Consider the following 25,648-nt stretch of genomic DNA (forward strand, 5'->3'; position numbering starts at 1 on the left):
TTACATTAACCCACAGTTTGCAGACACATCAGTCCCCGTTTATAACGACGATCTAGAAATGATTACTATTATTTCAGTCAATAAAAATAATCGAAAAAAATTCTTTCAATTTTTTTTGGGCATTCACCGAATACCAGTGTAAACTACTAATAAGACACGTTAGCCGCTAGCTAACGGGTCTGACCCTTTAGCCGAGCGGTTAGTGACGTCGCCTTGTGGTGCAGTACACCCCGTATCGAATCCCGCACCGGGCAAAAAAATAACCGGTTACACCTTGAAGGTCCAGAGCAGTGGTACCCAACCCTGCTCCTAGAGAGCTCCCATCCTGCCGTTTTTTCACTCCAACCCTAATTTGACACACCTACTACTACTAATTACCTACTGACCAAGACCTTCACTAACGGAACCAGATGTGTTAAATCAGGGTTGGAGTGAAAACCGGCAGCAGGGTAGCTCTCCCGGAGCAGGGTTGGGCACCACTGGTCCAGAGGGTTCCCTCTGAAACTGGGTATTCCTTCTTTCTGACAAAGTTTAGCTAGAGAAGGCTTAAAGCAAGCAAGCCCGTCAACCCATAATGCATTGCACCCTTCTAATATTCTTCTCGTTCTGGGCCCGGATTTAAGCGCAGAGCTGCTGTGGGTTTCGGGCAGAATGGAGCGAATCAGACTTTGCATAAAGTAAGAACGTTGTGGGCCCTGGCCTGGTCTTCTTGACGTGGGGCGATGAGTCTAAAGTGAGACTGCCTAAGCCAAAACAGTACCACCAGTGACTGTAGTGGAAAAGTCTGGTCAGACTGGGACATTTCCAGTCTGTCATTAGAATCATTTCATCAGAAACGTCCTGTTGTATGGATTAAATAAAATGGCTGAATGATTCCTGAATAATATTGTTCAGTGAACAACATGTATTCAGACTTGATCGGTTTGTATTTGTCCAGTGCTGCCAGTGCAGTGTGACACCACGTTCGTGCAACAGGGAGGAAGACGTGCATAGGAGAATACACTTTATTTGGTTATTACAAGCAAAGGGCTGTTACATGTTTGCAATGAGGGACTCGTACTCAGCAGACTGACGTTTGCCCTTTGAATCCGCAGTTCTTGCAAACAAGCGGTCCCATATTTAAACCAAGAAGGAAGAAGCAAGACACACATCCTGGACTCCAACCCCATGTCAACATCAGGCGGCTGTTCAATAAAACACATCCTACATTAAAAACATGAAGAAATCTCATCTCAGGAACACAAGTCCAATTAAAAGCTTGGGATCTTAGCATTAAATGGTTGAATTATTCTCCACAAGGTTAAAAATACGATGACATTAGTTTGTCCTTTGCTGAAAGCGTTATCATTCACACTTCATAAAACTGCATGAGAACACACACAACGCAGTACAGACAAATAATCAACCTGCACAACTTCCAGTCAACCGGACAGTCAGACACCACTCTGGAGCGGCCATGTTGAGAAAAGGTTAAAGGATTTGGGGAGTTAAAATGATCCTTTTTCTCCTTACTTACTGGAAGATCATTTGCAGAAGAAACATGATTTATTAAATATGTAAGCATCAGCATGTTTTAACAGTAGGTAAAAGCAGGACTCTTCTGTGTGAGCAAAAAAATGGCTGCCACACAGAAAATCTAACAATGGAAATTAAAAAAACAACAACTTTGGTACATATCAGCTAACAAGCCTGATATTCTTCTGTACTCAGTTGGTTTCAAATGTTTGAGAAAAGCCTTGGTCACGTTACTCGACTGCGAGCTTGTATTCCCAGCATGTATTCCCAGCTTGGACCAGATGATCTCAGTGTGAACACGTCTGCATTCTACAACATCCACACATGACCTATGTGATATTCTCCATCACCACCCTTCTCCCCATCACTCCCCCTCCAGGAAGATGAGCCTTTTGGCCAGGCTCTCCTCCCCGTATTTCTCCTGCAGCCGCTGGCGTGTCTCAGAGTCAGCTGACAGCAGGAGACTGTCGTCACGGCGATTCCAAAAGGGTCCCAAGATGGTGGAGGAATTCAGCAGGAGATGCAGGGCGGCGGAAAAATCCCCGCTGGTCTTCAACAGAGCCTTGGTCACACTCACCAGGTCCTGAGACAGAGAGAGAGACAGACAGAGAGAGACAGAGAGAGACAGACGGAAAGAGACAGACAGACACAGACAGACAGAAAGACAGAAACAGACAGACAAAGAGAGAGATAGACAGACAGAGACAAAGGGAAAGAGAGAGAGAGAGAGAGAGAGAGAGAGAGAGAGAGAGAGAGAGAGAGAGAGAGAGAGAGAGAGAGAGAGAGAGAGAACGAGCAAGAGGAAGGAAGAAGAGAGGTATAATGAGAGAGAACGAGTGAACATGTGACAGACTCGTTACTGCGTCAGAAAGCTGGTTTGTATCTTGGCAGGTGGCTTTGCTGACTGCGCAAAAACTGAAGACGGCATCAAAATCTAAAGGCTCATAGTTAACGGCAATGAGCTTGACACCAGATCCAAAACATCTGCTCTGGGGCTGTTAAACTGTAAGCGAGCCAGAGAAATGACCTTCTTGAAGGGTGTATGCACATGGGTTTGTCCTTACTGTGTGTGTTCATGAGCTCTGGGAGTGGCAGATTCAAGCAAAAGGACTACTTCCCCTCACATGGTAGGGTGGGGTATCATTAGCAAGTTACTGATATCAGTACATCTTATCGATTACGGTGTTTGACAATACCCTGCTTAATGGTACCTTTTTTGCCATGGTGCGATTTTTTTTTTATTGTTGCTGGTAATTATCAGCATCATTATCAACATCATCATCATATTTGATAGATTTTTTATTGCTGGTAACAACTAGACATCAACATGCTATGTTTAACAGCAGTATACTGAATAATCAAAGAAGGTTGAATCAGCTCATCTGGATACAGCAGATACAGCTGTCAGCAGCATTTCAGCCGATTCAGCAGGTTGACTCGACGGAGCCCGTCAGTGAGAGAGATCACTCTGATTGGCTGTTCAGCTTAGCAGATCATTGCTAAGCTAGCGAATCGGGGCCGTCGGCTGTAGTCTTTGCGGTGTGTTCAAGTTGGCCCAGATGGCAGGCGACGTGAGGCGAGCCAACAGTCGGCCTTCGTCGCCACTAGTCGGTTTGGCGTGTCTGGGCCCTTAGTTACATCTTCAGTCCAAACTGACTGCAGGTGTCCCCGCCCTTCTAAACAATACAGGGCCTAACGACCGAAACCAACGCCCAGTTTCATATGCAAATATGGGTGTGACCATTGAATAGAGTTACACTGGTCATGTGTACTATTCACAGAGGATTGGGGAATAGTTGCAATCACAGCATTGTAAGATGGTGACATGTACTCTTACCCCCCCCCCACCCACCCCGGTTCAGGGACGGTCGTTCCTCTTCACATAGATGGCCTCTTTGACTCCCCGTTCAAACCAGCGTTCCTCCCTATCAAGGATGTGGCCACTGGCCTGTAGATGGGAGCAGACTGTGTAGATGGCAGTGTTGTAGTACTCGAGTCCAGGACCCGGACTCGAGCACTGATTTTTAAGGACTTGTGACTCGATTTGGACTTGAGCACCGATGACTCGGACTTGTTAATTGATAGACTTTTTTTTTTGTTTTGTTAGTTTTTTTGGTTGGCTATTGTGCCACCAGCTAAATAAACTCCCTTTGAAGTGGTGACAGCTGTGTCATTTTTGTTTGATGTCGACCTGTTTTATTTGTACGTCAGCTTTTTTTACGGTGCCAGAGTGGAGCACTGGAGTCCATCTTGGAACTCGACTCAGACTCAACCTTGATGACTCGGACTCAGGTAATGGGGACTTGACTTGTACCCAACTCGGACTCTTCTTTGGGGACTCGGACTCGAACACTGGGGACTCGAGACTCGACTCGGACTCGAGGTTTAGTGACTCGACTACAACACCGGTAGATGGTGTAGACTGTGTAGATGGTGTAGACTGTGTAGATGGTTTAGACCAGGGATAGGCAACATGGTCCAGAAAGGTCCTGTGTGGGTGCAGGTCTTTGTTAAAACCAAGGATTTACACACCTGAGTCTACAGATCAAGGTCTTGAGGAAAGACTATTGGTTGACCAATAGAATCAGGTGTGTAACTGCTTGGTTGGAACAAAGACCTGCACCCACACCGGACCTTTCTGGACCATGTTGCCTATCCCTGGTGTAGATTGTGGAGTCCTGGTCTGACGTGTTAGATCTCCTGTGTTGTGCCATCCTCTTAGCCAGCGTCTGTTTAGTTTCCCCGATGTACAAGTCACAGCAATCTTCCTGGCACTTAACAGTGTACACTATATTGCTCTGTTTGTGCCGGGGACCCGATCCTTGGGGTGGACCAACTTCTAGCGCAGCATGTTTTGGGGTTTGAAAGCAACTGACATCAGATCCAAAATATCTGCTCTGGGGTTGTTAAACTGCAAGTGAGCCAATGAAATGACCTTCTTGAAGGGTGTATGCACATGGCTTTGTTCCTATTGTGTGTGTGCGCCCATGAGCTCTTGGGTGGGGAGACCTGCAGTCAGGTGAGACTGAAGAGGTCACTTAGATGATGATGAAACGTTTCTCTCTCAATAAACGTTGTGTCCAGATGAACTGATTCAACCTTCTTTGATTTTTTTTACCTGGATTATTGAGCATGCATCAAGACATGCTGAATAATTAAGGCTCAGCGTTTTCAGTTTTTACTGATTTTCACCGAAAAATACCCAGAAATTTTAACAGGAGCAGATGGTTTAAACTGATTTTCACCCGGATTTTATGTTTCCATGGATCCAAACTTTGTTCCTGTTCGTGTGAGGTTATGCAATAGTGTCGTATTGTGGTGATATTTGGCATGCTGGATGGCTTTGAAAAATAAAAACCGAAAACGATGAGCCTTGTGAATAATGTATATGTGTTGGAACATGTCCAGTAACTAACAGCTTTGAAGCATTGTTGGTTGACGGACTTTTAACAAATTTTCTCTAGAAAATTTAGCATATCAGCTATTTCTGGTAGAACATCTGGCCTCTTTTTACATATTATCTCACCTACTATGGAAAATTACTTATCTATGTTTACACATCGTGACGCACCGTTAGTAGAGACCATATCGGTTAAGTTGGTACCTCCCACTTTGGTACTGGTACCTTAATAGTATCAGTATTCAATAGCCAATCCTTCATTATATGGTGAATGCCCCTTTTTCACTACATGGTACCGGCTAAACCGGACTGGACTGGACTCGCAGAGTGTCGTTTTCCATCACCGTAGCAGTACCCCCTAACTGTAGCTGGTCTGCACTGATTTTGGTACCCGCCCCAGGTTTTTTGGAACCTGGACAAAGGTGGTACCAGAAAAGTGGTAACAGTTACCAAAATGCCGGTGCTTTCCGGTAATGGAAAACAAAAACGGTGAGTCGAGTGGAGCCGGTACCATGTAGTGGAAAAGGGGCATGAGTGGCTTCTTCTTCTTCTGACTCCTCTGTCTAATCACCTGTTTCACACTCTGCTTGTATGACTGAAGCACCGACACGGCTTTGTCAACAAAAAGGATCACGCATGACATGAAACCCCGAGTAGTCTGCTGCTCACTTACTTTTTAAGAAAAAGGAAGAGAAAACAAAACAAGAGGCACAAATCTTAACGCAGAACCAGAGACACCCACCTGGTTAGCGCGTTTCATCAGACTTCTGATTCGCTCCTTGTCCTCCTCCAAATGTACCTGGGTCAGTGACACCTCTGTGTCCTTGCTTCTGATTGGCTGGTCAACTGAGGAAGCTATTTCACTGTCACAAACGTTTAGCTGGGAGTCTTCCTGGGACTCATTCTCAAATATGAAGAGGTGGGCCTTGGAGGTGGATGGGACAGGTTCACTGGGCACAGGGCAATCTGTCTCAGGTAAGGGAGGATCCTCCCTGGAGGCCCGGTCCTCCGGCCCGCTGCCCCTGCCCTGACTGGGGCCTGACTCTGGGGCAGGAAATGTGGTGGCGGTTGCAACACTGATCACGGGGCTTTGTGCGTGTCTGGGCTGCTCTGCTGCAGTTTCTTCTTCGATTTGTGAGTCTGTGGTTTCACTCATATCAGCGTGATCAGACTAGGGGACAGAAACACAACGGCATCAGTTCCCTTTAAACAAGATGATGCGACACTGAACCACAGTCAAACACATTTGTATATCGCTGATGTGAATTGCTCTTCAACTGTGAGACATTATAACAGAAGAAATGTAAACAAAAGTATTAAACCAAAACAGGAAGTGGAGATAACAATAATAATAATAACAATAATAAACTTTACTTGTAGAGCAATTTTCATACAAGAGATGTAGCTCAAAGTGCTTCGCAATTAAATAAAAAATACAAAGCAACTCATAACAGGAGCAAACAGAAAGACAATAAAATGAGACAACAAAAAGACAGCAGATGAGAAACTATGTAAGTGAAAGTAAAAACAGAAACCAGTAAAAATAATAAAATACGAGACATTTAGTCAAAATAATTAATAAGAATGACATTAATTAAAAGCCAAATTAAATAAATAGGTTTTCATTCCGTGGCATCCGGGTAGCGTAGCGGTCTATTCCGTTGCCTACCGACACGGTGATCGCCAGTTCGAATCCCCGTGTTACCTCCGGCTTGGTCGGGCATCCCTACAGACACAACCGGCCGTGTCTGCGGGTGGGAAGCCGGCTATGGGTATGTGTCCTGGTCGCTGCACTAGCACCTCCTCTGGTCGGTCGGGGCGCCTGTTCGGGGGGAGGGGGAACTGGGGGGAATAGCATGATCCTCCCACGCGCTACGCCCCCCTGGTGAAACTCCTCACCGTCAGGAGAAAAGAAGCAGCTGGCGACCCCACATGAATCGGAGGAGGCATGCTTTAGTCTGCAGCCCTCCCCTGACCAGCAGGGGGGTCGGAGCAGCGACCGGGACGGCTCAGAAGAGTGGGGTATAATTGGCCGGATACAATTGGGAAGAAAAAACGAGAACCACCCCCCCCCCCAAAAAAAAAAGAAAAAAAGAAAAAGAAAAGAAAAGGTAAAACCCTTGACAGAGAACTGTTGAATTTGACTTTTGATTTTTTAATTTTCATATACTTTAATGATCCCCATAGGGAACTTACACTCTGCAGTTAACCCATCCTAGCTGTGTAGCTAGGAGCAGTGGGCAGCCCCCGTGCAGCAGCCGGGGACCAACTCCAGTTTGTCTTGCTATGCCTTGCTCAGGGGCACAGACAGCAGTACTAACCCTAACACGCATGCCTTTTTGATGGTGATGGAAACCGGAGTCCCCGGAGAAAACCTACACGGGGAGAACATGCAAACTCCACACAGAGGACGACCTGGGATGACCCCCAAGGTTAGACAACCCCGGGGTTCGAGCCCAGGACCTTCTTGCTGTGAGGCAACAGCATTAACCACTGCGCCACCGTGCTGCCCAGTTTTTTCAACCTACAATGGTCTTCTGGCCTTGTTGAGCAATGAATCAATTCCCAAAGCGTTCGTTCCTTTATCCAAGTTAACTTGGGTTCATTTAGAAATGCATAGAAGATCACTGAAGAGTAAAGAGGAAAAATTACAGGTATTATACAATTGGAACAGGTCAAAATTACTCAAATTCTTACTTGAAGAGGACATTATAATCCTCTAGCAGGCTGTTTTCTTTAGAAAATGGTGTTTTTTGTGTAAAATAGTGGGGAACTGAATTTGTTTCCAGGTTCATTGGATAGTCCTGCTATGCTGGATATGTGCAAAATAATGGAAAGGAATTTGTAGAAAACACAACCTATCTGAAGAAATGTAGTCAGTGTAGTAACACATATTATGTATTATTATTATTAAATGATGATGCTGGTCGCGTGGCTTGGGTCCTGGACTGCTCCGTTGGCACGTGGACATTGTTTGGCATCCTGTGCATCATGTTCTTCATAAATTTTATGTCCATTATAATTCTGTTATCCTCTTTCAATGTTGTATTGTGTAAATTGCGTGAACACAACATCCATTGCACGCTGTCCGTCTTGGGAGAGAGATCCCTCCTCTGGTGCTCTCCCTGACGTTTCTTCCTATTTTTTCTCCCTGTTAAAAGGTTTTTTTAGGGAGTTTTTCCTTATCCGATGAGAAGGTCTAAGGACAGGATGTTGTGTTGCTGTTAAGCCCACTGAGGCAAATTTGTGATATTGGGCTATACAAATAAAACTGATTTGATTTGATTTGATTTTGATTTGAAGAGATATTTACATAAAGAGGAACTCCAGCTGATACATCAAAAACAGTCCCGTTTGTGTTTTGGGACCTTCATCCTCAAATGTGACATCTCGATGTCAGCGAAGTCATCGTCTTACCTCGCTGTCATCTTCAAACTCTTTTGCTGCCATCTCCAGGATCCCCAACTTCCTTTTTTTCTTCCTCTTCCCTTTTTTTCCTGCTTCTTTCAGGATCACTGCATCGCCTCTCACATCTGAGACACATAGAAATAAAACTGGAGTGCGACCACTTCTCCTGCATGGAGGACCATGTCAGTCTATCAGCTGGTTTTCAGAACTCAGTACCACCAACAAAGGTATCACTGGTGTTGTTAAACAATACAATTGCATACTGTTGCTCTAGCTGCAACATTTGACAAACGATGTTAAAGGATAATTCTGTTTTGTTTTTTGCAACGTGGTTCTTATTTTCTCCATCATTCATATCTGTTATATCATTTAACTCACCTGCTTCACTTTGTAGATTCTGGACATGGTACCACCGCTGGACTCAGCTTTACAACGGTGTCTTAAGGCAGTGGTTGTTATCCATCCATCCATCCATCCATCCATCCATCCATCCATCCATCCATCCACTATCCAAACCGCTTATCCTGCTGTCAGGGTCGCAGGGATGCTGGAGCCTATCCCAGCAGCCATTGGGCGGCAGGCAGGGATTGTGCCGTATCATTAAAAAGTGCATCTACAGATGGGAACCATTTGCACCGATAAAACAAGCACATTGTGTTCATTACTCCCACCCAGGGGCAGTAAGTAGTACTAACATGATTAAAATTGAAACGCGTTTCGGGTTGTCACTGTGAAACGGGTCTGAAATATTTAGGTTGAAAAGTTTTAGACTATTTAGTATGGCCGATTCACCTGACCTACGTGTCTTTGGACTGTGGGAGGAAGCCGGAGCTCCCGGAGGAAACCCACGCAGACACGCGCAGAACATGCAAACTCCACACAGAGGACGGCGCGGGACAACCCCCAAGGTTGGACTACCCCAGGGCTCGAACCCGGGACCTTCTTGCTGAGGGGACTGCGCTAACCACTGCGCCACGATGCTGCCATGTGTGTGTGAGTTTGTGTATGTCAGCCCTGTGATGGTCTGGCGGCCTGTCCAGGGTGTCTCGCCGTCTGCCGCCCAATGACTGCTGGGATAGGCTCCGACATCCCCGCGACCCTGAGTAAGGATAAGCAGTTTGGATAATGGATGAATGAGTTTTAGACTACAAATAGTTCCAATGGCATCCGAGAGTACAAACAGTAGTAAGCATATGCTTAATTGATGTTACGATTACAAGGAGGACCTTGGAAAATTTCTCCCTTGTAAGGGGTCCCAGGCTCCAAAAAGTTTGAGATGCCCTGTCTTAAGGGACAACTGAACACAAGTGTCAGGCATGTTTCAAAAAGTCCGAAGTGAAAATGAAAGTTAACGTTAAAAGTTATTAGCTGAAATGTCCAATATTATCAATGGTGGATGACACGGCTGATCTAGCAGCCTATGCTTAGCAGGCTGATCTAGCAGCCTATACTTAGTGTAGGTAGTAGTAACCATCCATAAACTAGCCAGCCAGCACAATAGAGAAGTCATAGATAACGGACAATCATGAGACTCTAGTCTAGCGGGACTTAAGACTCCTGTTCAGCTGTCTCATAAGACACCGTTATAAAATTATACTATAACTGATATGCATGATGGAAAAACTACAACAATAAGACCCAGGTTGTAAAAAATTGGAATGATCCTTTAATAAATGTACATAAGCAAAACTGCACCTGAAGATTAATGATATCACTAATAAACCAGAGTATAAAAGAGTGATAATGTCTGCTGATGTCACACCAGCTGAGGTGCTTCCAAACTTTGAGTCATGATGCAAATTGGTGTCGGATTCTGTGCAATGTGCAGTAATGAAGGCCACAATCCCCTCTAGTGGTGAGAGGTGGTAATACTGGTTAACGATCGGTAAAAATGGTACTTAATCAGAACCCTGCGACATCATCAGAGTGGCAGAGGGATGACACACCAAGTCACCTTCTTCAGCCCAACTATACATGCAGAACCGCCCTCGTTGTGGAGGCCTACCTGAGGTTGTCGCCTGTCCAGTCTCTTCTTGCCCGTCCTCTGTCACTTTGTCCCTACCTTCCTCTCTGGGTCTCTTGGACGGGGGGTGATCTGTTGATGGGTCTGGCTGACCAGCACGCTGGCCAGTGGATTTAGTTTTCCTTGTGAATTGAGGTGATGATGTGTCTTTGTGAAGGTTGGGAGAGGATGAGGATGATACCGGGGGCTGGTCTGACTCCTGCAGAAGCTGCCTGCGTGCTGACGTACGATAAGGCTGTTTTTGTGGAGAAGAAGCCTTCTCCTCCTTCCTCTTCCTCGTCTGCCTGTTCTGAGAAGAAGGGGTGTCCGGGAGGGATTTAGGCTGAGCTGCCGGAGAATCTTCCGGCATGACGTTCAGCACAGCGGGGTCAGTCATTTGTGGTTCTGAGGTTTCTAGCGGAGTTTTCTCAGCCAGCGTAGGTTCTGCATTAGCCTGCAGAGAAAACCTGTTTAGTTTATTGCTGACAGTTACAGCAGAACAGATTTAAATTTTAATGATCCGCCCAGGGAAATTAAACTGATGCAGCAGTAAAAAGTAAATAACAGAAAAAAGGTAAGCATAAAAACAGACATTAAAAAAATCTAAAAATAAAAATTAAGATAAGCATACAGCTAGACCTAAAAAGGTAAATTACGGTATTATCTAATACTAAATAATTATGTGATTACATAGTGTAAACACCATACATGCAATTTGTGTCAACGTTTGGGTGATATTCTGCCATACTCAACTCCTCTGAGCCACTTCATTTATTCTTCATCAGATAATTGATTTTACATGTTGTTTTGTCCTTCTTCACCATTTCCTGTAACGTTTTGTTTCATGAACACAACACTGCCTTCCTTGGCACACCTGAGAGCTATACGTTCAAGTATGCAGAAAACACCTATATGCACACATATACATCAATTCAGCATGCACACTTGCGGATGTTTAAGCATAAACCACCGATCATTACCTGACACCTACCTGACTAAATCACCAGGACATTCCTTTAGAGGATGGCCTATGATACAATTTACAATTTCATTTAGTGGACACTTTTATCCAAAGAGAACTACATCTGAGAGTTAGTTGGCTTTTTTTTTTTAACTACAAGGGGATCAGTAAAGATGATGGATGACTTTGGGGATGAGTTGTTGCCTCAAGTGAAGGACTTCGAGTATCTCGGGGTCTTGTTCACGAGCGATGGTAGGATGGAGCGAGAGGTTGACAGGTGGATTGGTGCAGCATTAGCAGTAATGCGGACGTTGTACCGGACCATTGTGATGAAGAGGGAGCTGAGCCGGAAGGCAAAGCTCCCAATTTACCAGTCAATCTTCGTTCCAACCCTCACCTATGGTCATGAGCTTTGGGTAGTGACCGAAAGGGTGAGATCACGAATACAAGCGGCTGAAATGAGTTTCCTCCATAGGGTGTCTGGGCTCAGCCTTAGAGATAGGGTGAGGAGCTCGGACATCCGGAGGGAGCTCGGAGTAGAGCCGCTGCTCCTTCGCATCGAAAGGAGCCAGTTGAGGTGGTTCGGGCATCTGATTAGGATGCCTCCTGGGCGCCTTCCTTTGGAGGTTTATCGGGCACATCAAACTGGGAGGAGATCCCGGGGTACACCCAGAACTTGCTGAAGGGACTACATGTCCAATCTGGCCTGGGAACGCCTTGGGATCCCCCAGGAGGAGCTGGAGGGTGTTTCTGGCGAGAGGGACGTCTGGAGTGCCCTACTTAGCTTGCTGCCACCGCGACCCGACCCTGGAGAAGCGGTTGATGATGAATGAATGAGTGATCCCCATGGGGAAATTCTTTCTCTGCATTTAACCCATCCTAGCTGTGTAGCTAGGAGCAGTGGGCAGCCGCCGTGCAGCACCTGGGGACCAACTCCAGGTCGTCTTGCCATTACTCGTCAGGGGCACAGACAGGAGTACTAACCCTAACACGTATGTCTTTTTGATGGTGGGGGAAACCGGAGCACCTAGAGAAAACCCACTGCAGACACGGCAGAACATGCAAACTCCACACAGAGGACACCCTGGGATGACCCCCAAGGTTGGACAACCCCGGGGTTCAAACCCAGCACCTCATATAGCATGGCCGCGGACTCTTACCGGAGACTCGTCCCAACCTAGAATCCCCCTGATCTCTGGTGGGAAAGCTGGCATTCTTACCTACTGAGCTGTCCAGCTGCCAGTACCTACCTGTGCTACTGATGTTTCAGATGAGGATGCTTCAGGAGAAAGATCATTCTTGGCAGGGGAGCTGTTCTGATTATATATCTCTTGGTTTTCCACATCCTAAGGCCAAGAATAAAAAAAGGCATGTTAAGTCTTGTATCTACAGAAGTTGTAAATTCAGGGGGTTCATTGCTCTTCCGACTCCCAAACGTTGCTCCTAAGGAAACAGTGTACAGTACATTTGACCTGCTGTCCTTTGTAAAAACTGGGAAAACAACCTAGAAATGTCATAGAAGCATTTTTGGTTTGTTCATTTGTTTAGCTTGTTGTGGTTAAATCAAATAACCTTTCAATTTTTTGTTATTTTTTTTCTTTCCCCCCTTTTTCTCCCCAATTGTATTTGTCTAATCACCAAACTAAACCATTAAACCACAGACATGGTTTTTTGTGAGTATTCTTTTTTTTTATGGATTTTTCCCCCTTTCTCCCCAATTGTATCTGGCCAATTACCCCACTCTTCCGAACCATCTCGGTTGTTGCTGCACCCCCTCTGCTGATCTGGGGAGGGCTGCAGACTACCAAACGCCTTCTCCGATTCATGTGGAGTCGCCAGCCGCTTCTTTTCACCTGACAGTCAGGAGTTTCACCATGGAGACGTAGTGCGCGGGAGGATCACGCTATTCCCCCCAGTTCCCCCTTCCCCATGAACGGGACCCCCAACCGACTAGTGGAGGTGCTAGTGCAGCGACCAGGACACATACCCACCACATCCGGCTTCCCACCCGCAGACACGGCCAATTATGTCTGTAGGGACGCCCGACCAAGTTCTGTCAAAATTAGGCTGCCCTGACGACTACTTCATGATAGTATGTCAGCTAGAGTACTCAGTAATTATGGAGATGAGACAGAGTCCTTCAAGGTCCACACAGGAGTTAAACAAGGTTGTGTCACTGCCCCAACTCTGTTTTCTGTCTTAATTGCCACCATCCTGCACCTCATGGGTCCCCATCTGGCTCAGGGAGTCAAATCATGTATAGGACTGAGGGGAATCTTCTGAATATTAACAGATCCAGGGCTAAAAGTAAAACCACTACCACATCCATCATTGAGCTGCAGTATGCCGATGACAACGCCTTAGCATCCCTCATAGAAGAGGAACTCCAGAGCATACCTGATGCCTTTGCCAAGGCATACAAGCAGCTTGGCCTGGCCATTAACATAAAAAAGACCCATATCCTCTACTAACCCATACCCAACAGAAATATGCCTGCTCTGCCCCACCCATCTCTGTAGACAACACCAGCCCCGAAAACGTGGAACAGTTCCCATATCTTGGCAGCCTTCTCTCCTCCAAAGCCAACGTTGACACTGAAATACACCATTGTCTCAGTTGTGACAGCCCGGCCTACAAAGCGGTAGTGCTGCCCACCCTACTGTATGGGTCAGAAATCCGGCTCACATATAGCCGACACCTGAAGGCACTCGAGGCATACCAATAGCGATGCTTCAGGAAGATCCTTAAGATCGACTGGGAGGATAGGCGCACCAACTTCAGTGTCCTTGAGGAGGCCAACATACCTACTATAACTCCCACCATTGCACATTAGCTGAGATGCACTGGCCATCCGCATGTCTGACTCTCACCTCCGGAAACAAGTCCTTTACTCTCAGCTCATGACAGGATGCTGCGCCCCAGGAGGACAAAAGAAGTGATATAAAGACAACATCAAGGCCCACGTCAAAAGGTTTGGCATCGACCTTAACACCTGGGAACAAGCAGCAAAAAACAGGGAGGCCTGGAGACTGGCTGTCCGTGAGAGTGCTTGGTTCTACAACCATGACCTCCACTGTGCTCCTGAAAACAAGCAGACTCAGAGAGGAGGGAGTTACCAGAAAGGCCCAAACCACATCCTCAACCACTTCTTCACAGCCTTGCCCACGTTGCTCCAAAATTAGAGCTCAAGAATCGGCCTCTACGGCCACTGGAAGACTCACAAGGACCTAGAAGGAGGACAGTCATACTCGACCCAGAGTGACCGCCGACGATGATGATGATGATGATGATGATGATGATGATGATGCTACAACAATATTTTTTTTCCTCAGGTTGATTTAAACCTTAATTTTTGGTAAATTCATTTTTATCAGTGATTTTGAAGTTTAGCATTACTACTGTTACTACCATAAGCATATCATTTTTCCTCTCACTCAAAAATCCATTAAAAACGTAGAACTGCAAACAGATGTGTGACATACAAAGCAGAAGCTCCAATAACCCTTTCTTCCAACATAGGCCTACCTTATCGTCTCCCTCTGTTCTGTCCTTCATTTGTCTGTCGGCTAGCTTCTTTTTGTAGCGGCACTTCATCGACTGCCAGCTGTGAGGGGTTACATGCTTCTTCTCCATCTCCTTCCACACACCATCTCCCCGGATGTCCTCTTTGAGCATGGAGATGTAGCTCAAAATGGCTTCATCTTCCTCTGGGGTGTAGTTTAACCGGCCTTGTTGGTAAAGAAAAAGTCTAAATATCCATAGATTTAGGTTGTCGAAAATTCTAAACTAGTGTGTAAATGTTATGAAATTGATATAACGAATAACACAAACATTAATAGATGTTTACATTAGTTGAAACACACTTCCTCAGTCTGTATACGATCCAAGGACAGGAGCAATGAAAAAATAAGAACAATACAAAATACATGTGCACGTGAAGTGTGAAAACCTTAATAGTTTAAGTCATAGCCAACCTGTTAAGGTATATATGCTGGTATTTCGTCTGCGAGATGGACCGGGAATGTTTTCAGGACTCAACCGGTAGTCCTCCACATCCAGCTGAACATTCTTCTCTATACAGTCCCGGATGTACTGGGTCGACACATACCTGGGAACAAAAAAGATGATGTTGTTCGTAGTCACAGTAGTAAATAATGCCATGGCCACTAGTAAATGGTACATTAATGTCCTTTGTGCATTTTATTTTGAGCAACTTTCTTGTCTAAAAATAAAGAGCTATAAAATGTGCTTGTTGTATAGAAAAAAGGCCTACTATCAACTACAAATAGAATTATTCCACTGAATGCTCAGGTGAATAAAGCTTTAGAATCTAATGCAATATATTCTAAGGCTTAAGCAATAACATCTAATACAGCATCTGCTGAGCTATGTGGATGTACTAAGCATACCAATGAATGAATGGATGGGTGATTTATTTCGAACATGTAAATAAGCAGGATATCACATACAGATAAGCCATTGCCAATAACCTGAAGTGAACAACAAGTCCACAGATCAAACTCAGCAAACAAGTCTCCGTACACACCAGATTATTTGTTACAGGTTGGAAAAGCAGGAGGAGGAAGTGTACACTTATTTTGTCCTACCCCTTCTCACCTACTCTTACATTAATTCAGCCACTATACATTTCAAACTCAATTCCCACTGTACTGTGTAGTTCACACTCAATGCAAGTTGTGCTGCACAATACAAACTCAACTACTGTGGACAATAAGGGAAAAACACAAGAGATAGAGGACAAAAAAAGAAGAAAAGAAAAACACATCCTAATGCCATAAACAGATCTCAGTGCTAGGTACAACCCAAATATCTACTCTGTGTCCTAGGAAAAAAAAAATTAATACGAAATGTTTAGAGATGGGCGTCCGGGTAGCGTAGCGGTCTATTCCGTTGCCTACCAACATGGAGATCGGTGGTTTGAATCCCCGTGTTACCTCCGGCTTGGTCGGGCGTCCCTACAGAAACAATTGACCGTGTCTGTGGGTGGGAAGCCGGATGTGGGTATGCCGTGGTTGCTGCAATAGTGCCTCTTCTGGTCGGTCAGGGCACCTGTTCAGGGGAAGGGGGAACTGGGGGGATAGCGTGATCCACCCACGCGCTACGTCCCCCTGGTGAAACTCCACAGTGTCAGGTCAAAAGAAGCGGCTGGTGACTCCACATGTATCAGAGGAGGCATGTGGTAGTCTGCAGCCCTCCCCCGATCGGCAGAAGGGGTGGAGCAGAGACCGGGAGCACTCGCAAGAGTGGGGTAATTGGCCGGATACAAATGGGGAGAAAAAGGGGGGGAACCCCCCCCCAAGGGATGTTTAGAAATAAATAAAACTTAATCATCCCTGTATGTCTTGATACTCAGACCTTTGTAGTTCTTCTTGAGCTGTGTAATGTTTGTACTTTCAGTTCCATGCTCACACTGTTCCAGTTTTACCCCACAGATTGAAATGCCCATGCCCTTCAAAGTTGTACCAACACAAGTTTAATTTCCCTCTCAAATTATATTCCTCTTCTCTATCTCAGAATATTTTTTGTATATTCCTCGGTAGTAGATTGTATCTTGAATTATTTGTGCTGTGTTAAATTCTACTAAATCCCTGAACTTCAAGGCACCTGACTTTAAAAACAGCTTGTTGGTGTGTTCACCATATCCTGCATTAGCAACTATCCTTATGGCTCGTTTTTGTAGTCTACATAATGGTTGTAGGTTCTCATGACTGCAACGCTCCTTGCCAGCTTTGCTCGCACATATGTTACGTGAGGCCTCCAGGAGATTTTGTGGTCTAGCATCACACCTAGGAATTTATTTTCATACAGTGTCTATCACTACTTTTACTTTGGTGTTTATTCTATAATTTCCAAACAACATAAACTTTGTTTTGTCCAGATTTAATGACAATTTGTTTTTGTCAAACCACCGTTTTAATTTTTCCATTTCTACTGTGGTCCCCTCCAAAAGCTGCTGTAACTTCTCACCAGAACAATAATGCAGAGGGAGAAAAAGGTGGCTTCAGCATATCAGCTCCGTCACGCCTCTGGGCGCACGCGCTTCCGATGACCTCACGGTCTCACCATCCCACTTCTGACACCAATGCAGCGAATTCGGGGGGCAGCCCGGCTGGACGTCACAGCCGGGACACGAACTTGGATTTCCCGCAGCGCGGGCGACGTCGTTAACCAGTCGATCAAAGGGTCCGACCCGTTAGCCAAGGGCTACCGAGCCTATTCATCCGTGATCGTGTCTCTCTCTCTAATATATATATATATATATATATATATATATATATATATATATATATAATGACGTCACCCTGTTATAGTTGACAGCAGCCCCTACTGAGAACGTCTCCGCGCCCCGGGAAGCCATGACCTGATTACTACTGCTACTACTCCAAGGTCAATCAATCGTTATAAAATTCCTGCAGTTTGACGTTAAAGAAACCGTCCTGAAATTGGCGTGGAAGAATAAACGTCACATAAATAACAAGCAGATTTTTTTTTTCCTTTATCTTTCTGCCTTTTAATAACAAGCAGATTTTGTTAAGACCATAACTATGCATATGGGGTGATGGAGAAGCGCCGTGCCTACGGAGGAATTAAAAAAAGCACTCACAGGTGAAGGTGTTCGCTTTCAAACTCCGCTCACGAGGATGGGGATCTACTGGAGTACCGGACCACGGACCTACGAGAACGAGGGGCTTTCAGGTGGCCACCGCTAGGGAGGATCCAGGCTGCAACATGGAGGAGAACGTACAGAGGGCGTTTCCGTGGCAACAAGCAGGCGCCAGGGCCCGAGGAAAACCAATGGAGACACGGGTGGGAGAAAAACTTGAGGAGTTTAGGAGACCACCCCAGCATTACAAGACCACAAATCACACGGCACAATAAAGTGAACTGACTGGAAACGAGGGAGGTAAATGTGATTTTATTCTCTCCTCTTTTCCCCCTTTGGATAATTGCCCGCTAAATGCAATATAAAGTAAGACAATTTACAAATAGTGAAATTACCGATGGAGCAGGTTAGCATTGTGGTATATGTTGGACTTATCGAGGGGATATGGAATGTACATGCAGGTCAGTCATTCCGCCTCTAGGGAAGGCCACCCGTCTGGGGGGACATTATCCTTCACCTTCCAACAGGGACTTTAGGGACGAGGGTCCCTTGTTTCTGGGAAGTTTCCTTAGTTGTTCTATTGTTCTTGAGTGTTAAAAGTAGGGGGGGGTGTTTTTATCTTTTTTCTCAATGTAAGAAATCTGCATCTGTGGAGGATATTACCTTATACCATACAGCACACAAAACTAAGAGTATAGGAACCACATGGCTAATGTAAGTTCTCTACATGTTAATGGGCTTCTCAGCCCAGTCAAACAGACCACAATTCTTACAAAATTAAAAAGAGAAAACATAGATATTGCACTCCTGCAGGAAACCCACATGACAGGGAATAGAAGATGAAAAACTCAAAAGACAAGGCTTTAAATATGCATTTTCCTCCTCAAGTGGATCAAAACATACAAGAGGGGTAGTTATACTGATCTCTGGAAGAGCGATATATGAACACATATCTACCAACAAGGACAGAGAAGGCAGATTCCTGCTGATAAAGGGAAAAGTTGAGGGAATTTTGTTTACCTTCTACAATGTATATATTCCCCCCAGCTCAGAGTCCATTTCTATGTAAAAATACTGGATAGGATTGCCATAGAAGCACAAGGGACTCTTGTATGTGGTGGTGATTTTAATACCACTCTGAATCCTCCACCTTGACTCATCCAGAATGAGAATATTTCAACCCAAATAAATAACAAAGAAAATAAACCCAGTAATATCAGAGATAGGACTGATTGATGTTTGGAGACACCTAAATCCATCACTTAGAGACTATACATTCTTTTCACTCCCACATTCAACATACTCAAAAATCAATTATTTCTTATTAGTTGGAATGGATAGCAGCAGGGTGCAAAAATGTCATATTGGAACAATGGACCTCTCCGATCACTGCCCAGTGTATCTGTCCTTAACAACAACATATACAAGGAAGCTTACACATTGGAGATTTAACTCTAGCCTAGTGAATAAACATAGGATTCAACAGTTTGCAAAGGAAGTATCAGATTATAACAATTATGGGCAGGTGTCTCCGCCTATGAGCTGGGATACCTGTAAAGCAGTAATGAGAGGGAAGGTGACTGTGTTAACATCCTTTCTTAAGAAACAAAGAGCAGAAAAACTCAACACCCTTCAGGTTGAACTGACAAACCTAGAGTCTGGACATAAGAACTCAATGGATACCAAAATAAAAGTAGAAATTTATCAGGAAAAGAAACCAGATTGAAGATATATATACACAAGAAATCCAAAAGAAAATGATATTCACTAAACAAAAGTACTATGAAGGTGGCAGCAAATATACAAAATTACTGGCCTACACACTAGGTGCCTGGGGGAGAAGGTCTTTCAGGAGACTTGTGTCATCACCCTTACTGAGACCTTCCTGGACAAGTCTGTTTCTGATGAGGTTGGCCTCAACAACTTCATCATCACCAGGGTGGTCAGGATGAGGGAATCAGGTAAGGAAAGGGGTGGCGGAGTTTGTATCTATGTTAACAACCGATGGTGTAGTAACATCAAGCTCCACAATAGGGTCTGTACCCCAGACCTGGAGATGCTAACTCTATCTATGCACCCTTTTTACCTTCCGAGGGAATTTACTGCTGTGGTGATCAGCTGTGTTTACATTCTACCTGGCGATAACCCCAAAGCCGGACTGAGCTGGCAGCCTTGAGCGCCCAGGCTATGCAAGATAAAAACCCCGAGGCCCCAGTGTTCATTGTGGGAGACTTTAATAGCTGCACACCGGATGGTGTTCTGCCCTCATTTAAGCAATACATGAATTTCTCGACAAGAAGGGGAAAAACTCTGGAGTTATGCGATGATAACATCACCGATACCTGCATGACCCGAGCACAGCCATCTCTGAGCTCCGTGGACCACTGAAACGTCATAAGCCAAAAACCTACAGTATCCCATGGCACTTATCGCAAAGAGTAGGGGGTTTTCTAGTGTCCTGGCAAAATTCCCAACCTGGCTCTCTCCATCTGGCCACCTAATCATCCCCCCGTGTAATTGGCACAATGATTCCTCCCTCTCCACCTCAAGCTGATGTGTGGTGAGTGTTCTGGTGCAAAATGGCAGTTGTGCATCACCCAGGTGGTGCTACATATTGGTGGTGGTTGAAGTGAATTACCCCCTTCAATGTGAAGCTTTTTGGGTATTTAGAAAAGCGCTACATAAATGCAATGATTATGAGTTTCCTCTGTAGGGTATCTGGGCTCAGCCTTAGAGATAGGGTGAGGAGCTCGGACATCCGGACGGAACTCGGAATAGAGCCGCTGCTCTTTCATGTCGAAAGGAGCCAGTTGAGGTGGTTCGGGCATCTGATTAAGATGCCTCCTGGGCGCCTTCCTTTGGAGGTTTACAGGGCACATCCAACTGGGGGGGGACCCCGGGGTAGACCCAGAACTCACTGGAGGGACTACATGTCCAATCTGGCCTGGGAACGCCTTGGGTTCCTCCAGGAGGAGCTGGAGGGTGTTGCTGGGGAGAGGGACGTCTGGAGTGCCCTACTTAGCTTGCTGCCACCGCGACCCGACCCCGGAGAAGCGGCTGATGATGAGATGAGATGAGATTATTATTATAGTATCAACCAGTCGTCAGAGGATGCGACTGCACAACTTCAGGGGTCCCTTGCATGTACTGACTGGAGCACTTTTGACAGTAATCTAAATGACAGGGTTAACATCAGCACAGATTACACCAAATTTGCATATCAACCACCATCCCAGTCAGAACAGTAAAGAGGTATCCCAACACAAAACCATGGATCATTCCCCCATATTAAACACAGACTAAAAGAGAAACAACAGTGCTTTCATCGTAAAGACTGGATTTCCCTCAAAGCCATGAACTGTTCCATGAAAAATGACATCAGGGAAGCCAAACTCAGATATAAGGACAAACTCAAACAAGAATTCAGCAATATGAACACCAAACAGGCTTTTCAGTGGGTGAGATCACTTACGGGGAACAACAATAAATCCAACATACAATCACTCACTGACCTCACCTCATTCAACCAGAGATCTAGGCACTTTTTATGCCCTCTTTGACATCTACAACTGCCCCAACGAGTGTGAGAGACTGCTAAGGACCCTACCCACCCCTGACACAACTGGCTCTCTTCACAGAGGACGACGTCTGGTGGCAGCTGTCGATGTGCAAGCCTGGCAAGGCCCCAGGTTCGGATGGCATCCCAGGACGGATGCTTAAGAGATGTGCCACGGAACTCGCTCCTGTCTTCCACTCCATCTTCACTGAGCCCCTCCAGACTTCATCAGTACCCATTCTCTGGAAAACATCCACCATCATGCCAGTCCCAAGAAACCCCGCCCCTCTGAGCTGAACCACTACAGACCAGTAGTACTCACCACCATCATAATGAATACTTTGAATTCCATCCTCCCTGCCATCAGCCCACAACTAGACCCCCACCAGTTTGCATATAAAGCCAAATGAGGAACGGAGGATGCTGTGACATATCTCCGCCATACCCTCCTTCAGCACCTAAACTCCCATGGCCACTATGCCAGGGTTCTATTCATTGACTTTAGCTCTGCCTTCAACGCCATACAATGCTACCAGATGATCCGCAAACTAACTCTAATGTTAGCATGTGCTGTTTAGTCCGTTAGCATAAGCTGGTTACAACATAAATCCTCGGTTTAATGGAATTCTGTTATGTTATCAGTCATGTTTAATGATGTGTGTATTTGTTCTGTGTGTATTTTCAGTTTTGCAACAAAATCATTGCTTCAGTAAAATCAAGAAAAGTCACGCCTTGGTCTTTATTGGAGAATGCTTAGTTGTTCGCTAGCTGTCTAGCTCTGCAAGATAGTGACGCACTGTGAGGACAGCATATGTCTCTGTTGAATAAACCTAACCTAACCTAGCTGTGGGTCTGTCTACGCACATGCTTTTAATTTATTGATTTACTCTCTATACAATCTTAATTCAAATCAGGGTTGTCATGGACTGGAGTCTATACCAAAAGGAAAGCAGGAAATCCAGGAGAAGTCACCAGTCCATCACAGGGACTACACACACCATTCATACCTATGGGCAATTTAATGTCTTCAATTCACCTCAGGTTTGTCTTTGGACTGTGGAAGGAAACTCATTCCTACACAGAAATTACTGTAGTTTTACTTTCTTTTCTTTGCTTTACTTTTGAAGGGAGGAAAGGAAATTAAATATTTCAAAGAAATACACCACTACATTTTTGAAAATCGATGCAAGAAGCAAAACAAACTATTAAATTCAGTCTCCATTCAAACTACTATGTGCCAAAAACGTTTTGCTTTCACTATAAGAGAAACTTTTTTTCCCCCCCAGCTCACACTATCCTGAAGCTATACTCCATAACCCACCGGTGAGCAGTAGTCTTGGCGTGAGACCCCAGTTCCTCCGCCTCAGCCAGTAGGATAGCCTCTGGCTGCTGGGCCCTGCACAGAAGGCCTCCCCCGGCCTTGATGTGGGGCTGCAGCTCCTGCTTGGTGGGCCCTGGACGCAGGAAGAAACGCATCGGCTCGCCATCCACAGTCACAAACAGAACTGGAGAGATGGAAGGGGGCTTGTCACCAGCCTTTCTTTTAGATACCATGGTCAAGCTCCTCCACTGGCACTGGAAGTGTAATTACAGCGAGCATTATTATCATTGTTATTATAATTGTTATAGCAAAAATACAGTGGCATTCTTTGCTGTGGTAAAGCGCTGTCGGAAATAAATCATACGCAGTACCAAAATATGTATTATATTAGTAAAACCCATGCATATAATTCCCATCTATTTTTCTTTGTTTTTTGTGGATTTTTCCCCCTCTTTCTCTTCAATTGTACTTGGCCAATTACCCCACTCTTCTGAGCCGTCCCGGTCGCTGCTCCGCCCCCTCTGCTGATCCGGGGAGGGCTGCAGACTACCACATGCCTCCTCCGATACATGTGGAGTCACCAGCCGCTTCTTTTCACCTGACAGTGAGGAGTTTCGCCAGGGGGACGTAGCGCATGGGAGGATCCCGCTATTCCCCCCAGTTCCACCCCCCCCCCGAACAGACACCCCGACTGACCAGAGGAGGCGCTAGTGTAGCGACCAGGACACATACCCACATCCGGCTTCCCACCCACAGACACTACTACAATATATCTGCAGCTGTGCTGTTTATGAGGTTGGGGGATACCTGCAGTCAGCTGAGACTGAAGAGGTCACTTGGATGAGCGATGAGATGTTTCGCCCACTAAACGTTGTGTCCAGCTGAACTGATCCAACTCTCTGTGTATCAAACAATAAGTACTTGAATTTAAATATGTTTCCTTTGTGTTTACTCTGCATTAATTACGTGATTTTACATTTACATATCCATTATTACAAGCGTCAGTCTTAAGAAAAAAGCGATTAATCACAGCTTTTTGTGTGATTAATTAGTCAATTTTTTAATCGCTCGACAGCCTAATCCAGATATGACCTAACTCTGACTGACTGATTGTAACCAACACTGTACCGTGACAACACAAGAAAAGCAGGCATAGTACTCAACAGGGACCTTGCCAGTATCTCACTTTGCCCCCTTTCCACTGCATGGTACCGGCTCGACTTGACTCAACTCTACTCTACTCGCTTGTTTTTGGTTTTCCACTGGGCAAGTTAGGGACAGTACCTGGTACCAGGTACCTTTTTTGGTACCACCTCCATCGAAGTTTCAAGTATCTACTGCTACTACTACTACTACTACTACTTTCGGCTGCTCCTGTTAGGGGGCGCCACAGCAGATCATCCGTTTCCATCTCTGCATCTTCCTCTGTCACACCAGCCACCTGTATGTCCTCCCTCACCACATCCATAAACCTCCTCTTTGGTCTTCCTCTTCTCCTCTTCCCTGGCAGCTCCATATTCAGCATCCTTCTCCCAGTATACCCAGCATCTCTCCTCCACACATGTCCACACCATCTCCATCTTGCCTCTCTTGCTTTGTCTCCAAACCGTCCAACCTGAGCAGTCCCTCTGATATACTCGTTCCTAATCCTGTCCTTCTTCATCACTCCCAGTGAAAATCTTATCATCTTCATCTCTGCCACCTCCAGCTCCTCCTCCTGTCTTTTCATCAGGGCCACTGTCTCCAAACCATACAACATACCATACCAAAATACCACTATAAATAAATAAATGTATATTTATTTATATTCATTTGAATATAAATAAAATCTAAAAAATAAAAGATTAGTCAACACGCCCACAGATGAGCAGCGGGGCTTGGCCGTGAGGGGGCGCTACCTGCGGTGGAAAACCAAACCCCAAACAGTAAAGCGAGTAGAGGCGAGCTGAGGCAGCAGCGTGCCGTGGAAAGGGGGCATTAGATACCGCTCGTGTTGCCCGTGGTGTCTGCAGCCCGCTGGGGCGGCAGGCGGGCTGCAGCGCCCCTGGCGGCGGGACGAGCGGTGCGGGTAAAGGACGGACGGGTGTTTCTGTGTCCGTCACGTGTGTAGCAACGCAAGACACGCCGAGAAAACACCACGCAACCGGGCGACGACAAGGCTTGGTTAAAGAACAGTTCAACACTTCTTCTTTCTTTCTTTCTTTTTGGTTCGACTAAACTTTACTGAATGGAATCAGCGTTTACTTGTAAACCCGTCTCACAACAAGCGACACCAGAGTTTAGCGGGATACGTTGCTGTTTTCTCACATAATCACACTTCTACAACGAAGCGAAGACTTCTAGCTAAAATCAGGACGCTTAGAAACCCCGCTGCAACTAATTTAGACGGGTCCGTAACTTCATTAGACGTGTCCGTAACTCATTTAGACGGGTCCGTAACTTAATTAGACGTGTCCGTAACTTCATTAGACGTGTCATCAGATGGAAAACACGTACCGTTCTGACAGGTGACTCCTGGGTTTGTTTCCCGCGCCCCGGCTTCCGGGTAGACAACTGCGCATGTCTGACGGCGCTTCTTCTGGGCGTTCCGAACACGCCGGAGAATGATGTTGTCATACTGCCCCCTGCCGTTTGCTGTTGACCACGTTAATTTTCTATCGGCACGAATGGTGACAAAGTAGCACAGTTGGCATCTAGCCATCGCAAGCAAGACAGCCTGCTGGCTCCCCCCGATATCTCCGTTCTGTCCCAGTATAACGTGGCCGGTCCCAAGTACTCATATGAAACAGAACAAGAAAGCAGAAAACAGAAAAATAAGGCACGTGACTCTAGACATAGTAAAAACAAAAAAACCCCAAAA

The 25,648-nt window shown here is 45.6% G+C and overlaps 1 protein-coding gene across 1 annotated transcript; it reads right to left on the reverse strand.

Moving 5' to 3' along the window:
- Positions 1 to 998: 998 nt before the first annotated feature.
- On the reverse strand, positions 999 to 25,346 carry terf2ip (telomeric repeat binding factor 2, interacting protein). The gene is made up of 10 exons (XM_056273978.1): positions 25,285 to 25,346; positions 23,596 to 23,687; positions 22,789 to 23,042; positions 15,261 to 15,394; positions 14,812 to 15,014; positions 12,537 to 12,632; positions 10,329 to 10,779; positions 8,333 to 8,448; positions 5,658 to 6,086; positions 999 to 2,098 (listed from the first exon to the last, which is right to left on the reverse strand). Exons 3-10 carry the CDS (start codon positions 23,019 to 23,021, stop codon positions 1,880 to 1,882), a joined length of 1,881 nt encoding a protein of 626 aa, XP_056129953.1. The 5' UTR covers positions 23,022 to 23,042; positions 23,596 to 23,687; positions 25,285 to 25,346; the 3' UTR covers positions 999 to 1,879.
- Between the last annotated feature and the right edge of the window lie 302 nt (positions 25,347 to 25,648).

This window comes from Lampris incognitus, chromosome 2 (genome assembly GCF_029633865.1).
Source record: "Lampris incognitus isolate fLamInc1 chromosome 2, fLamInc1.hap2, whole genome shotgun sequence".
Lineage (NCBI taxonomy): Eukaryota > Metazoa > Chordata > Actinopteri > Lampriformes > Lampridae > Lampris > Lampris incognitus.